Genomic DNA, 15,880 nt, shown 5'->3' on the forward strand with positions numbered 1-15,880 from the left:
TGTGTGTGTGTGTGTGTAGGATATCTGGATCTTCAGGGACAATTACCATTAAGTGTAAAGATCTGCGTGTGCTCCAGCTCGACATCCCAGGCATGGAGCAGTGTCTCAACATTGCACACTCTATTGAGGTACAATAAATAATCAAATACTTCTTTTTGTCTTACAGTGGGATTTTACATTGTTTCTTTGAACACAGCATTCATCCCCTCCTTGACCTCATCTGATACCATTTTTTATCAATGTCTCTAGACCCTGTCCTGTCTGGATGGCGTGTCGGCGATGTATCCTTTCTTTTATAGACCATCTGATCTCAGCCTGCAGAACCAGTGGGGTCTCTCGTCCACTGAAAAGTACTACAGTCAAATAAAGGAGCTTGTAAGCAACATATATAACTCTGTCTATCTTATAAACTTGTCTCTAAAATATAGATATATATACCCACACAGTCTCACAGGCAAACTTTCCCTACATTGACATTCACATGACAGGAAAATACCAGGGAAACTGAACAAAGGGTCAAGATTCAGGATATCCCAGTTGCTTAGCTTTCATTTGCTATCCCTTAACTCCAGAATGTGCTGCACACAGCTTGAATTCATGTTTAATGGAGTGACACCTTCCTCTGAGAGTAGCATGGTGACGGGTGAACCTTGGGTGCAGCATTGTTGTGTATGTTTTATGTTCCCAGAACATGTACGTGTAGGGTATCTGTAGTTTTCATCAGGCCAGTCTGGTGAAACTAGTTGGAACTTGCATGTCTACGCACATCTGTCATGCCGATCTGTGCCACTTCCTTGGGAGTCTGTTCTGTGTAGTTGCCAATTTTAACAATTCGTTGTTCTTAAAGAAAATGTATTATGTGGTTGAGGTTTGTTGCAGAGAGCTAGATGAGAAGATGGGTACCACTGCTTAGCTCAAAGAATGAAAACAGGGGGAAACCGATAGCCGGACTCCAAAGGTAAAAATATCTGCCTCTAGTACCTCTAAAGCAAAATCGTTAACACATTATATATCTTGTTTGTTTAATCTGTACAAAAAATGTTTAAAAACAAGTTTTGGTTTTATGGGAGGTTTTGTGCCAGACTATTTATTGACCGGCAGCAGTGGTTCCCTGGAGTCTTGTCGTCACTGTTTTTTTGGTAGGTTGCCAGGCAACAAGCTGTCATTTTCAGAGTTCAGTTTCCTAGCTTAGAGAACAAGGTGATGTTACAGAATAGCTTCCAATGCTGTAGTTTTGTCATTTTGGGTAAAAAATGTATCTACTTAATTAATTTTACTGGAAGGCTTGTCCTCCTCTACATCTGTATGAAGTGACAAATCCAAAATCAAGAGTTTAGCGCTAAGTTTATTTGCCGTATAGGAGTTCTTAAAGCATTGAGCAAGTGCTATGTGCAGAGGAAGGTGGATCTGCCCATGTTAGAGCTGTTTCCTCTAACTTTAGCATCCTTTGACATACAGACCCAGCGGTGTGGTGAACATTCATATGCTGTGTGCAGTTTACTGACAAAAGTTTACATGACTTATGTGTATTAAAGCCATGTATTGTGTTTTTTTCATTCATTCATTCATTCATTAATCATGTGTGACCGGCCCTCATCATCCTTTCTCTCCTCTGTTTGCAGCGTAATAGGTGGCGACTGAGCTCTGTGAACAGAGACTACTCAGTGTGTCCCTCTTACCCACCAGCTGTCATCGTCCCCCAGAACACAGACGATGACATGCTGAAGAAGGTGGCCAAATTTAGACAGGGAGGGCGCTTCCCTGTCCTCTGCTACTACCACAGGAAGAATGGCATGGTGAGGTGCTTTACCTCCACTGCAAGCCTGCAATCTTTACGTGCAACCATACAATTCTAATCGAAACTAAAACTTTTCAGGTGATAATGCGCAGCAGTCAGCCGCTGACGGGAGCCAACAGGAAGCGCTGCAGGGAAGATGAGCACCTCCTCCAGGCTGTGATTGACGGCTCAGACAAAGGTTACATTATTGATACGCGCTCCAATCAGCAGGCGCAGCAGGCGTGGATGACAGGCGGAGGGTTTGAGTCCAAATCGTCTTATAGCCACTGGAAGAGACTGCACAGACAGATGGAAAGGTGTGTGAGTGTTTAGTGTGGATGCTGTTTTATGATACTGATCTATCCCATCAGAACAGCCTCCTTAATCTACCTTTATTCATATGTGTGTACAGGGGGAAAGCACTGCAGGAGAGTCTAATTAAACTGGTGGAGGCCTGCGGTGACGAGTCCCATAATATGGACCGTTGGCTCAGTAAGCTTGAGAATTCAAAATGGCTGTCTCACGTCCAAACTGCTCTTTCAACTGCTGGCCTGCTGGCAGAGTGTGTGGAGAGGTAGGAACTACACACACAGTGTGTCTGTGATGGGATTACAGGTGGTGTGCTCTCCTATCTATTCTTTGTATAACTGCAAACTGTATGCAAATAACCCTTTTGTGAAAACATTATTCACTTCACAGGAGGATAGTAAAATCCACAGTTGTAATGTGTGAATAGTATAATAATAATATATGAATTATTATTATCTGTACAGAACACAAATAGAATATTTCTCTATGTTATCTCTTGGTTTTGTCCAGGGACGGTCATTCAGTTCTGGTTCACGGCTCTGAAGGGACAGACTCCACTTTGCTCATCAGCACTCTGGCTCAGCTCATCATGGACCCATGCTGCCGCACACTGGAGGGCTTCCTGGCTCTGCTGGAGAGGGAGTGGGTACAGGTCAGTGTATGCGTGTTGGTGTGTGTCTAATTTGAAAAGTCTTAAACATTCTATAGCTAATAGAAAAAAATCAAAATACAAGTAGACACATTTCTACTTACAAATAACAAAAGTGTTTCTGAGTCTGAAATATTTTATGCAAGTGAAAGCATGTTGAATTGTGCTACTTTTAACATATGCAGTTTTGCTGCAGAGCTGACCGCAGTTTTTCAAGCACAATCTCACTTGTGGTTATGACCAAATCTCTTGCTAAAAGGATATTGCTCCACAGTCGACTCCTATTGGGAAATGCCTGAAGAGAAAAAAAAAATATTCAGTCTGCTGCATATGGCGGTCATGGATTTAACAAAACTTCCCTTATTTCCAAATTTAAAAAATAAAAAAATAATAAAATTTTAGCATTACAAGTAATTTTTTCTGATGTGGGGATCCTTATACATCTTAAATATAGTTTTAGGCTGTACTTTCAGCATTTTACAATAAGAACCAAGAAACAATATTTAACATTTAGCAGACCAACCAAATAACCAACAAACCGTTAACATTAACACTGATATCTAATGCTAAAAAACAGGCTAAAACTAAACTAAAACAGAAAATAAAATCACATGGAGGGAAGTAGTTGTTCATACTGTACAGGTAAGTGATACGAGTAATATTCAACTGTGCTCCAGCATGAATCCCTTTTAATAATAGTAGATTATGGGGATGGTAAGATTCACCAATTTGCATAAATTCAATCAATCAATTCAATTTACTGTCCTCCAAGGGGAAAATTCATGAGAGTACAGTGTGTGCTGTCGCAGCAGAGCGTGTGCCATTTTCAGCACATTTTCATCACACAGTTCACACCATTAAAGTTCAAGATGCAATCAACTTGTGATGCATTGTTTCTTTTAACGATGCATCACTATTTCTATTCAATTTATTTCTAAATTATTAGTAGAAGCACTATATACTTTTATTATTTAGAAATGTGACCAACGATACAGTATGTGACCAATCATTTTATATTTAGATTGAACTAAACTGTTTCTCAAGCAGCTCAAGAAGAGCCAAAGAAATAAAATCTAACTATCTGTACCATATTGAATTGCCTAGCATCATATTCCTGTGCATTGCATGATATCGCGTTGAATGGCATTGTGTTGAATCATATTGTGTCGAATCGCACTGCATCGCAATAGTGAATCCTATCATCGGTAGTTGCTTCATATGTATCTTTAATGTATCGGATTGTTGGCAATGCACCAAGATGCGTATCCCATCAGCCTCAGTGATGGAGATCACATCTCCATCTCCAGTATTGTAGCTAAAGAGTACAAGACTGTGTCCAGTAAATGAGACAGTCAAAGTTCAAGTGACAGCGAAAATTAATAAATAGATACATTAAACATGACTGCTGTGCTGTGTGTATGTATGTTTATATGAATAAGTATTCTTCTCTCCAGGCAGGACACCCATTCCAGCAGCGCTGTGCCCACTTTGCCTACTCCCATGCGCGTCTCCAGCAGGAGTCCCCAGTCTTCCTACTGATGCTGGACTGCGTGTGGCAGCTGTGGCATCAGTTTCCCCTGGCACTGGGCTTCTCTGAGGCGCTGCTCCTGAGGCTGGCAACTGAGGCCTACGTGTCCGACTATGGCACCTTCCTGTGTAACAGCCATCAGGAGAGGTCAGTCGCACAGTACTTCTGGCTGATATAAAACCCAACAGATTCATTCTTTCAAACTAATCTTAACACTTCCATCTCATTTCTCCCTCTCAGGTGTGCTCTAGGAGTGACAGAGAACACTCACTGCTTGTTCCAGGTCCTGTTGAGGCCCACAGAGAGAGATTACTACTCAAACCCCTTGTATGAGCATACTGAGCTAGCAATCTGGCCCTCGGTCCACCCTCAGTCCCTGCAGCTTTGGAAAGGTAAGCTTTTTTTAAGCAGTGATGCTCATTCAACATTGCCTCTAATGTAATCATGATGCTTTCAGTATTTGGTGTTGTAAGCTCAGAGTGTTCCTAACTTTATGGTTTATTTTAATTAAATGTTGATGCTGACTCAAGCCCTTGTTTGGTCCTAAGGCTTTTTTCTGAGGTGGACCCAACAGGCTCGTCAGCTTGAAGAGGCTCAGGAGGAAATAAGGAACATGGTCATTGAGTGGGGAAAGCTGGCGCTTAGCTGATGCTCTTTCAGTACATGAATGAGTGAAGATGCTCAGCCTGAACATGTGGAACATGTTACCAAAGTGCAATGTCTTTTTGACTGGAATTTTTAAGTCTTAACCTACTGTGTTTTAATGTACAGTATTTTTTTTAAATCTTTTATAAAAATTGCATTAGAAAATAACTTAATTGTTGATGTCATTTCACACCATTTTAGTCCTTTAAGAAACACTTTTGGAGTTTTATATTTTCTTGTATGTTTTGCATAATTAAATAATTACGCTGTAAATAATGGGTTAATTATTTTTCTGTTATATATTCACTCATAAATATTATCAATAGAGGAAGGCTGTGTGACTGACACACCTCCCAGTCCTGTTAAGCTCAGCTAAACACTCTTCACAATACAAATCCCTGTGCACAGCAAGTCAGCATGTTTGCACACACGGAGCTTTGCAGGCTGGAGATTGTAGTCCTGTTCAGTCAAGAGCCACAAGCCCTGGTGATTATACAAAGTGGACAAGAACCACATAGCCCAGCATGACTTTCTACGCCTGCTTATTTATTCAGTGGTTACTGGGTGAACTGAAACGGTGACCGATCGGATGGTAATCTTAAATGCCTGGAAAACTGTATTATCAGCTCTTATTTCATCATTTAGTTTAGAGGAATAGTTTAGGATTTTCTGTAGTTGCATCAGCTGGTTTTGGACCAAGAATCATCTTTCTGCGATTTCTGATTTTGTCAACTCACAGGTAAAAATTACTTTTTATATCCTGTTTAAGTTCAATTTGTGTCTGTAATGTGTGAACACAACTTGTACATGCCCCAATGATCATCACCAAGATGTAGACGCTCTGTGTCATCAGTTCAATTTAACTTTTCTAAGGACTGCTAGTGGACATGCAATCGGGTGTGCCGGTCTGTGCGCCCACTGCGGCCGTGCTGAGCCTGTTTTGCCGAGGTTGTCTCAGCAGGGTGCGGAGTTTGCCTGGTCGCAGCTTCAGCTTTTTGCCCAGGCAGATGAGCAGGTGGAACAGCCGGGAGACCTGCAGCCCCCCACCTCCTCAGGAAAACCCCCGTGTCCTCATCACGGGTAATGCAAACTTTCTTCTGTCATGAGCTCATAATAGCTACTTCCTCTTGACATTTATTTATTCAGGGAAAGATTGACTTTTCCACAGCTACCCAAACACTGAACCAGTGAAGCTCCTATTGTTTTCCACCACTTTCACTGTGTAGCCACTGTTTTATACTGTTGGCCCACAAAGCAGTTACAATGAGTGCCCTGCTGAAGGGAACCTTTTAAGGGTGCTGAGGGAGTTACTCAAATCACTTTCAAGTGGATGTTTAAATGAAATACACTGAGTATCCTTAGGAAAGAATATTGTGACATAAGTGGAATACTATAGACACGTGTGCTGTCGTTTTCATTCTTTTCGAGTTGTTTTCACTGTGCTCCAGCAGCAGGACCCCATTTTGACTCATCACAATAGGGTGTGTACAGACAGTGCTGGTAACATAAAAGAGCCAATGAGTGACTGTGGGGAGAATAATAGCCTACTCTCACTTTTTGTCCCAGGATAAAGCTTTGGAACAAACAAAAAGCTGAAGCATGGTGCACCAAAAACATTGATTTCATTTTCAAACTCCAAACACTGTCTTATTTTCTCTGAACACATAAAGGATTAAACTTTGTCTCTGTATGCAGGTGGTCTTGGGCAGTTAGGTGTGGGACTGGCACAGATACTGAGGTGAGATATGTAGAAATTCCTGAGACATTAAAGTTAGTCAAAATGCTTGAAATTTGAATGTCATCATATCTATATTAATGTCTAGGAAACAGTACGGAAGAGAGAATGTAATCCTGTCAGACATTAAGAAGCCTCCACCTCATGTTTTCAGCAGTGGTATGCAAATTCAAGTTTTTGTCTTACTCACACAATTTACATTCTTCTCCAGTTTACACTGAACAGAATGCACAGCTTGTTTCCCAGCTGTTTAATTCATTCATTTTGTCTTTTAACTGGTGTCTTCACCTTCTTCTCTTTTCCCATTAGGCCCATTTGTTTACGCTGATGTGCTGGACTACAAACTTCTCAGAGAACTGATTGTAAATAATCGTATCACTTGGCTGGTGCACTACAGCGCTCTGCTTAGTGCTGTGGGCGAGGCTAATGTGGCTTTGGCACGCAAGATTAACATCACAGGTCTGGTGAATACACACTGTTTAGATGTACCAACTTTTTAGGGATTATTATAATTAACTCCACTTTGATGTTCTTCTGTCCATCTAGGCCTTCATAACGTGCTGGACTTAGCAGTAGAGAACTGCCTGCGCCTCTTTGTCCCCAGCACCATCGGAGCATTTGGTCCCTCTTCTCCACGTGACCCGGCCCCTGACCTCTGTGTCCAAAGACCTCGAACCATCTACGGTGTGTCCAAAGTGCATGGAGAGCTGATGGGGGAGGTGGGTCAATCTTAAAATGCACACACACGCACATGTACCCAGTATTTATATATTGGATGAGTTTGTGACATCTCATTATTCTTTGCATCCTTTTCTTTAGTATCTCCATCATAAATATGGTCTGGACTTCCGCTGCCTTCGTTACCCAGGTGTGATATCAGTCAACACAGCTCCTGGAGGAGGAACAACAGGTACTGCATCACATCACATCTGCATATGCCACATAGAGTCAGCAGAAGCAGCTTGATGTTATGAACTAAGCACGCTGGACCTCTGTCTTCACAGACTATGCAGTTCAAATCTTCCACGATGCTCTCAGCACAGGTCACCATGAGTGCTACCTGCGTCCCGACACCCGTCTTCCCATGATGCATATCTCTGACTGCCACCGTGCCACAGTAGAGTTCATGCAGGCTCCAGAGTGCCAGCTGTCCCTGCGTACTTACAACATTGCCGCAATGAGCTTCACTCCAGAAGAGGTGGCCCAAGAAATCCGCAAGCATCTCCCTCACCTCAAGGTCACCTATAACCCCGACTCTGTCCGCCAGACCATTGGTATGACCTCACACACGTGGCACCCATACAAAACCGGTGTGGGATGATTCAATTAAATTTTATTTGTATAGCACCAATTCAACACAAAAGTTATCTCAGGACTTTTCAAATAGAGCAGGTCTAGACCGTACTTCTTATAAAATTATTTGTAGAGACCCAACATCTTTGCAATGTTTTCAATTTGTTAAAAAATATATACTGGTTGACAAACGGGGGTGCAACTGTCATGATGCGAATCCAGCTATATTTAAAGATTATGTTGATCAAAGCTAATAAACCATTGGTCCCTTTTGATTAAATTTTACTTTGTCATGCATTTGTCACTGTATTGTGGCATTGATAGATACAATGGCTTGTTGAGGATTGTGATTAAAAGTTTTAAAAAAAATTAAAAATTAAAAAAGAAGTAATTTTCATGACAAAAACTTACATTACTTAGGATTTGCTCACTTGCATAAGGAGAGATTAATCATTCATGTCCGTGTTGTGTCACATTTAGAGAAAAAGCTAAATCTATAAGGTTTTTAGGCCTCATGGTCTTTCCTGGGAAAGACCTGAAAGTAGAGTTTTTACGTTACATTTATCTTGTTTTATTTTTATATATTCATGGCGTCCAGGTAAAGGTGCTGTATGTGACTTTCAGAACCACTAGGTGTCAAACTACTATATCCATCCACTATATCTTTACATAACAAATAGTTGTTTGCTTCTTTATTCATGTTATAAAGGAACATCTTATCTTATCTAATCTTATGTAACCTTTAATTAAAACCGATGTGATGGAAGTAATGTGGTCATCTTTCTTGTCATTTTGCAGCAGACAGCTGGCCCGTGAGGTTTGATGACTCCAATGCCAGGAGAGATTGGGGCTGGGCACCAGCCTTTGGGCTTGAGGAGCTGGTGTCAGACATGCTGCGCTTGATTCGAGACAAGAGGACAAATGAGGGTTTGCCAGTCAGCTAGCAAAACCTACTCCACAAAGACTGACCAATGCCCTGCCCCTGACTTTTCTTCAGCCTGCATTTACCAACGACACACTTCCTTTCACTTCACTTTCACAAGTTGTCAACCACTGTCCTCTGTTACTCTGTAACATTTCAGCAATGAGCCAGGGACTGTTTGTAAAGTAGGAATTCTACGTCAGAACCTCTCAATATATAGTGGACAGTGAGATGTCATACGCATGCACTCAAAGACGCACATTTCAGCCTTTCAGGGAATCAAATACTGCCAAACCTTCTCTTCATCTTTGTTGTTTTTAATTGTTATCATGGTATAAGCATCACATTTACACATGGGTATGTTACCTCAGCTGGAACAGAAAAATACTTATTTCTTAAGCTTTAGAGATTTCCAAATGTCATGTCAATCACATCCATGGACACAACAGTCTGTTAGAATGTCTATTAAAATGTCTAATACAATATAGACCAGTTGCACATTAAAGTAACAAATCTTTTGTACACTTTGATTTCAGGATCATCTGGAATGGCAGGCTCAGTTGACTCTGGACTGTAATGACTCAACATGTATTCTGGCTACCTTAAAGGGCAGTCTTTTGTAATATAGTCTATCAAGTGAAAATCACAGGAATAACAGGAAGCCTTTATTTTACTTTTTTGCCAACTGTGTGATTTTGAAATAAAGCCTTATTTACTGTAGACTACTTTTGAAAACAATGTATAAAAATGCAGTGTACTTGGAATCATACCTTGCATAATAAAAACAAACAGCAGAGATTATTGTAAATTCTTGAACTTCACATATTCAACATGTAGAAAAGTTCTGAGCGGGCCATGATGCACAATCAACAATAGTATTGATTATGGTGGTAACTAGGTACAATTTTGAGGTACTTGTACCATTTCAAGCTGCTTCATACGTATAGGACTCTACTACATTTCAGAGAGTTATAGTACATTTATTTTCACAACCACAAATACTAGGTACTTGGCAGATTGACATGATCAACAAACAAAATAAGATGCATTGTTTTAGATTCTACTCCTGCATTTTATGTAGTAATAGAAAAACTGTCCCCACCTCGACCAGCTCCATTGAAATTCTGCTCACACATCAATGCATCAATAATTATAAACCTATGATGAAAGACACAAGTACTGATTATGCTAATCTAACAAAGGTAACAATTTCAGTGTTTTATTCATAAACAGGTCAGGAATTATCCTTCTCCTCCTCTCCAGACATTACAGTAGATGTAGGACTTGTTGCTGCCTGTAGGGGCGCACCTGTCTTCCGGTTAGCCTCTTAAAATTTCACCGGAGCCACACACGTCTTTCTGAACAGCGCCCGCTAATATCAATTTTCTCCGATAATGGACGCGGGATTCTTCCGCGTAAGTCTTTAAACTTATTTCTAACTCTTGTGTGTCTTGCTGGTAGATTGTATGGAGACTTGTTTAGAACATTAACATGCGATATGTGCTGAGGTGGAGGGCCATACAGTCAGAAGCGGTACGATCAGGGCTTCGTCTATCAACTGATGGCAAACAATCTTGGACTTCGACGAGTCGTGTTTTCAACATGGCTGTTTACAGAGTTTACCCGGCTTTACTAAATGAATGCATATTGCCCTTTAGCCCCATGTAACGTTATACTGCGTACCCATCATAGCCTTTCCCCAATCACGAGCAGATAAACACATTTGCAGGAATTAGACACTAGCTAGCTGCTGCTAATCTGTTAGCCTGGACTAAAGATGGCGTCCGTGGTTTGATCGCTGTCTGTGCGAGGTTGTCACGACCACTGCTAGGCTAACGTTAGCCACGATAAGTACGGTACACCTCAACATGTCTTCATATAACAACTCAAATGGCACTTTTGATAGTGTGTCCCTGTCGGCGCTGTTGTAGGTCGAGGTAACTTCCCGGCTGTGGTTAATATTACCCGGTCGTGTTTCCATGGGGGATTAAGTAGGCTATTAGCTTAGCTAACGTTAGCTTATTTGAATCAATTTGCCGGTTTAAATGTAATTGTGTACGTGAACTGACGCCGACTAATAATTACAGTTTAAACAAAAATTAATGTTAAAAGAAGTAGCATAGTATTTGCGAACCTAACTTTAACTACCAGTGTTACCGGTATGTTGTGCTGGAAGGTAAACGCGTGCCAAATACTGAAGAGGTTGTTGTGCAACGACCAGTAACTGAACTAACAAATATGCGAGACATGTTTCAACTATACTCTGATGTGCGAGAGTAAATTTATGTTTCATTAAACAAGCCAACTAAGATTTGATGTGTTTTTTTTTCTCTCTTTAGGGCACAAGTGCGGAGCAAGACAACCGTTTCAGCAACAAGCAGAAGAAACTGCTGAAGCAGCTGAAATTTGCAGAATGTCTGGACAAGAAGGTAGGAGATCATCCACACTTACAATGTTTGTGCCACATTGTTCATCGTTTCTGTTCAAGCAAATTATTGCACTGAAAAATGTAACTTTTTGTACCTTATACCAGTCACTGTTATTGTAGATACAAAACTGTGAGAGCCACTGTAGCCTCGGGTCATTTAGTCATTGCTTGACTTCATTAACTGGTTGTGGTTTGTTTTGCCCCTAGGTGGACATGACCAAAGTGAACCTGGAAGTCATCAAACCTTGGATTACTCAGCGAGTGACAGAGATTCTGGGGTTCGAGGATGACGTCGTCATAGAGTTCATTTTTAACCAGCTTGAGGAGAAGGTAATGTCTTTAATTGTGTTCATTTTTGTTTTTTTGCAGAACTGTCATAAATTTGAGGGCATTAATTTGTCAGTAAGAAGGGATCTAAGCAATAATTGCACATCCTAGTCAAATTGAAATTGAATGGGTAAAGTAACAATTGGTGTAAGACTGATTTATAATGACATAACCATGTTTTGCTGTTATGTTACAAAGTGCCTTTATTCAGCAGTCTTCTAATGATGATGTGATTTATGATTTAAAAGGCCTGAACCAATATGGATGTTATACCTTGCATCAGAAGTATAGCACCAACACCTAATTAGCTCTCTCCTGAGCCCAAAGTCACTGAGCCCAACTCTCCCTTCATGATGCAGTGTGTGGTTTGAGGTGAGTTATATGCAGGGATCACCGAATTCATGTCAGTGAAAGACACACCTGAACAATGCCATAATCATATTCTCCGTAGGGATTTGCAGTGCATCATTAGACTGCCCAGATCCCTTTTTAAATACAACTGGAATTATAGGTTGAAAACAGGGACGTTTTGACAATTGTTAATGTTAACTGTAATAGATCTCTTTACATTCTTTAAAGAGTAACTTCAGGAGTATTTTAACACCCAGCTGAAGAGTCATCTCACCGACCACCTCTGATTGAAAGTTTCAAGTGTTTTGCACCTCTGTTAGGTGTGGTCAGAACAAGTGCAACAGAAAACACCTGTTGAACTTGTAACCACACCTAACAATGATATGAGGGTATCATGAACTCACCCCAGCTGTATCTCTACATCATTGTAGAAAGTTGAGAACTTCAGCCACTGGAGGTCAGCAAAAAGATTTCCAGCTGATTTAGAGTTTTTTTTTTTTCTGTAATACGTCTGTTAAACATCTGACTGCACCCAGCATGTAAGTTAGGTGTGATTAGATGTTGAACAGACTTGAGATCAATACTTCTCGGTTTGGCATCAAGTTACTCTTTAAAAAGTGGAGGGTCATTGAAATATCCATAGCGGTCATGTTTTGACCTGAACAAAATCCTGCCAGTAGAGCTGATGTTATGCATTTCATTTTTTAAGACTAAATTGTGCATGTTCTTCATCCCATAGGTTATTGGCTACTTTATGTAAATAGACTTATTATTTCCAAGATTTTCCTCTTTTTAATCATACTTTATACCCCACTGTCAAACCACTTGGAATGTCTGGATAATGGGTAATTTCCATTGTACAGGCTTACTTTTGGAAATAGGAAAAAGGGTTAGTATTATATTAACATCATTCATTAGACTATTACTAGGCCTGCATCCCATAGCGTACTTGAATGCAAGTTCTGGCATATATGCGTATTACAAATGACTTTTATTGTCCTAACATGCTAAAAACCACACATGTATTTATTTGATAATGATATGTGACACCAGCACTGCACATAAAAATATTTTTTTTTATCTTTTCATTTGATCTTTTTCTTGCCATAGCTTTTGGGGGATGGGGGTGGTCTGTTAAAGCTAAGTGTAAAGGGTACTATTGCATTAATGGTAAGAAAGGGTAATTGAATTGAGATTACGGTATCTCTCAATAATTCTATCAGTTGTTGAAATAAAACTCCTTTTTTGTGTAACTGTGTACTCATTATTGCTTGTTCGTCTCTTGCAATTTAGATAAATGATATAACATTAAGCTCAAGGTGGTTGAGTCTCAAGCAGTAGGGAGGCGGAAGCAAGCCAAGGGAGCTCCGTGCCCACTGATCCCACGGGACTCACTGAAGACACCGGAACTGTACTTGCAGTGTTGGGTTTTAATGCACTCTGTATTGTGGCTATTTGTTTAACTCCTGAAGTGTAGACTGTGGGGAGACTGGAGAACAAGGGGTGGGTAGGGACACAGTAATGTACTGTAGTGGGGATAGCACAGAGAAAATCAAATAATGGCAAATAATTCTTTGTGTAATGGGAGTTTTTTTTTTTTTGATAGATTGTATATCTGTGGAATAACAATCAGAAATGGGTATAACAGCAGTATTGCATGCCGTTTCTATATCTCTAGATAGGTCTCCCCTCAGCTAGCTCGCATTCTCAGTTTGATGAGTTTGTGAGTACGATTTAAATCATCACACTTTTATTTTGATAGGCTAATTGAGTCAAGTATTGGACCCAGGTATGTTAAATATTCTAGTTAGACTCTTACATGTTTTGATTATGGTTAACTACATAGTCCCAGGTATAGTTTAGTAAGGACTAGAAGGTAGGCAGTCCCATTTGTGGAATCCTACCTCCCCCTGATATTTAGCCTTCTGTTATTTCAACAGCCATTTGGTCTTTTCTCTCCCCCCTTCGTGTGTGTGTTGCAGCACCCGGATAGCAAGATGATGCAGATCAACCTGACGGGCTTCCTGAATGGGAAGAATGCCCGGGAGTTCATGAAGGATCTATGGCCCCTGCTGCTGAGTGCCCAGGAGAACATTGCTGGCATCCCCTCTGCTTTTCTGGAACAGAAGAAAGAGGAAATTAAACAGAGACAGGTGAGCTTCTCCCTGAGATTAATTTGGATCTGTGGTTCCTGACAATGAGTTGGAAGTCCTAGTAGCACAGGCAAAAGATTGCTGTGTATCTAAGTCTGTCAGTGTCCTTTGCAGAATAGAAGTATAAATAGTAGAATAGTTGGTGATGTCTTTTTTTGCCCCAATGTTCCATTTCTGGCAGATTGAACAGGAGAAGCTTGCTTCTCTGAAGAAGATTGATGAAGATAAGAAGGAAAAGGACAAGGACATCAGAGAGAGGGCTCAGTCCAAAAGCCCAAGGAGGTAAGATAAAATTATCTTCAGTATTAAAGTTGGATATGTGTCTTTATCATAAAACATGAAAAATAATTCTTTGTTTGCTTCTTCTCTGTTCAGGCGGAAGACAAGGTCACCGTCACCACGACGAAGGTCGCCAGTGAAGCGGGAAAGGAAACGTAGTGCTTCGCGCTCCCCGAGACGCAAACCCAGCCCAGCTGGTGGCAGTTCACCCCCTCCACCCCTGATGCAGTTGCCCGCAAAACCTTTGGAGCTGCTTGTGGAGCCAGAAATTTCAGGAAGAGCCATGCCAGAAGCAGTCATCCCAGAAGCACCGTCCGCCTGGTTTGTGGAATACTACGTTAAAGTTTAAATTTTGTCTTGGATTCAAATTTGGGAGTTTTTAATGTTAATTTTAGTTTGTGTAGCACTCATTATAGAATGTGGGCTTGTTAAAAAACCAAAGTAATATTTATCCATAGTTACTTTAGTATAGATACAGGTTATACTACCTGTAGCGTAGCTTTGTTTTTAGATTGTGAGGAAAAGAAGAAAAAAAACACCCTAAAAGGAAGCATTTGGAATAAAACATCTTTCTCTGGCCTGTAGTGACACAGTTGTGGAGGTGGTGAAAGCAGACTCTGTGACTGAAGTCAAAGAACCTTCACCAGAGAAGACTCAAAAGAAAGAGGACAGGCCCAGGTCCCGGGAAAGGGAGAAGGACAGCAGGAGGGAAAGACCTCACCACCGCTCTCGTTCTCATTCCCGCTCTCGCAGGCGACGTTCCCGTTCGAGGTAAATTCTGACATTCATAAATATTAGTTATTATGTTCCTCTTGTTCTTCAGAAGTCTTTGTGTAAAATCAGTGTTCTTAAACATAGAAAATAAAGTTTAAAGCTTTCTAAACTCTCCCTCTTTACCCTATTTCAGATCTTACTCCCCTCGGAGAAGACAAAGTCCCAGAAGGAGGATGTCTCCTCGGAGGAGGAGCCCCCCCAGACGTGGGCCCACCGGCCCCAGACACAGACATAGACGCTCCCCTGTCCGCAGGTCAGTGACTGCAGCTTACTGGTTAGGTCTTAAACCTCTATAACTTCTTCATATTTTACTGGCCACTGTACAACTTGTGTACAGTAGATTCTGGCCGTACAGCTTTTTCTTTTGAGAAAATGAACTCTTAATGTTGTGAATGTGTTTGCATCCTGCAGGAGGCGCTCTCGCTCTGCTTCGTCCTCTGGCAGCAGCTCCTCTGGCTCTCGCTCACCTAAAAAAGCAATGAAAAGAATATCCAGCACACCACCCCGAAAACCAGTCCATCATCCTGACACCTCCATTAGCCCTTCTGGGAAGGACAAACGATCACCATCTCCACGGGCCAGAAGGGGCAGAGGCTCTCCATCACCAACGAGATCATCCGGTATGATCTTTTTAATTCTTTCATTGCACTCCTAATTATTTCATCTCGTACTGACAACCACATGAGACTTTCATCTCTGTGACTCTGGGC

At 41.0% G+C, this 15,880-nt stretch overlaps 3 protein-coding genes across 4 annotated transcripts in view; all 3 read left to right on the plus strand.

The window, feature by feature from the left end:
• The window catches only part of zgc:154055 (uncharacterized protein LOC556036 homolog), a 6,884-nt gene extending 1,785 nt beyond the window's left edge, over positions 1 to 5,099 (plus strand). For both annotated transcript variants that reach the window (XM_035674630.1, XM_035674631.1), the window contains 9 exons: positions 20 to 128; positions 250 to 375; positions 1,623 to 1,796; positions 1,877 to 2,094; positions 2,190 to 2,351; positions 2,597 to 2,738; positions 4,190 to 4,410; positions 4,504 to 4,655; positions 4,812 to 5,099. In XM_035674630.1, coding sequence (XP_035530523.1) covers positions 20 to 128; positions 250 to 375; positions 1,623 to 1,796; positions 1,877 to 2,094; positions 2,190 to 2,351; positions 2,597 to 2,738; positions 4,190 to 4,410; positions 4,504 to 4,655; positions 4,812 to 4,912 — 1,405 coding nt within the window. In that variant the 3' untranslated portion in view covers positions 4,913 to 5,099. The remainder of the gene's footprint in view (positions 1 to 19; positions 129 to 249; positions 376 to 1,622; positions 1,797 to 1,876; positions 2,095 to 2,189; positions 2,352 to 2,596; positions 2,739 to 4,189; positions 4,411 to 4,503; positions 4,656 to 4,811) is intronic.
• A 136-nt stretch (positions 5,100 to 5,235) lies between these two features.
• On the plus strand, positions 5,236 to 9,654 carry tdh2 (L-threonine dehydrogenase 2). Its single transcript, XM_035674634.1, has 8 exons — positions 5,236 to 5,988; positions 6,604 to 6,646; positions 6,732 to 6,802; positions 6,953 to 7,102; positions 7,190 to 7,362; positions 7,463 to 7,553; positions 7,648 to 7,917; positions 8,735 to 9,654. The coding sequence occupies exons 1-8, from the start codon at positions 5,796 to 5,798 to the stop codon at positions 8,878 to 8,880; spliced, it is 1,137 nt and encodes a 378-aa protein (XP_035530527.1). The 5' UTR covers positions 5,236 to 5,795; the 3' UTR covers positions 8,881 to 9,654.
• Positions 9,655 to 10,126: 472 nt separating this feature from the next.
• Positions 10,127 to 15,880, plus strand: part of srrm1 (serine/arginine repetitive matrix 1) — a gene marked incomplete in the record, with an annotated part of 9,176 nt that continues 3,422 nt past the window's right edge. The window contains 9 exon segments of the mRNA XM_035674635.1: positions 10,127 to 10,273; positions 11,198 to 11,287; positions 11,494 to 11,616; positions 13,947 to 14,117; positions 14,299 to 14,399; positions 14,493 to 14,717; positions 14,982 to 15,167; positions 15,304 to 15,423; positions 15,582 to 15,790. Coding sequence (XP_035530528.1) covers positions 10,253 to 10,273; positions 11,198 to 11,287; positions 11,494 to 11,616; positions 13,947 to 14,117; positions 14,299 to 14,399; positions 14,493 to 14,717; positions 14,982 to 15,167; positions 15,304 to 15,423; positions 15,582 to 15,790 — 1,246 coding nt within the window.

The sequence above is a fragment of the Morone saxatilis genome, unplaced genomic scaffold (assembly GCF_004916995.1).
Source record: "Morone saxatilis isolate NCDOM2014 unplaced genomic scaffold, NCSU_SB_2.0 Contig3, whole genome shotgun sequence".
Lineage (NCBI taxonomy): Eukaryota > Metazoa > Chordata > Actinopteri > Moronidae > Morone > Morone saxatilis.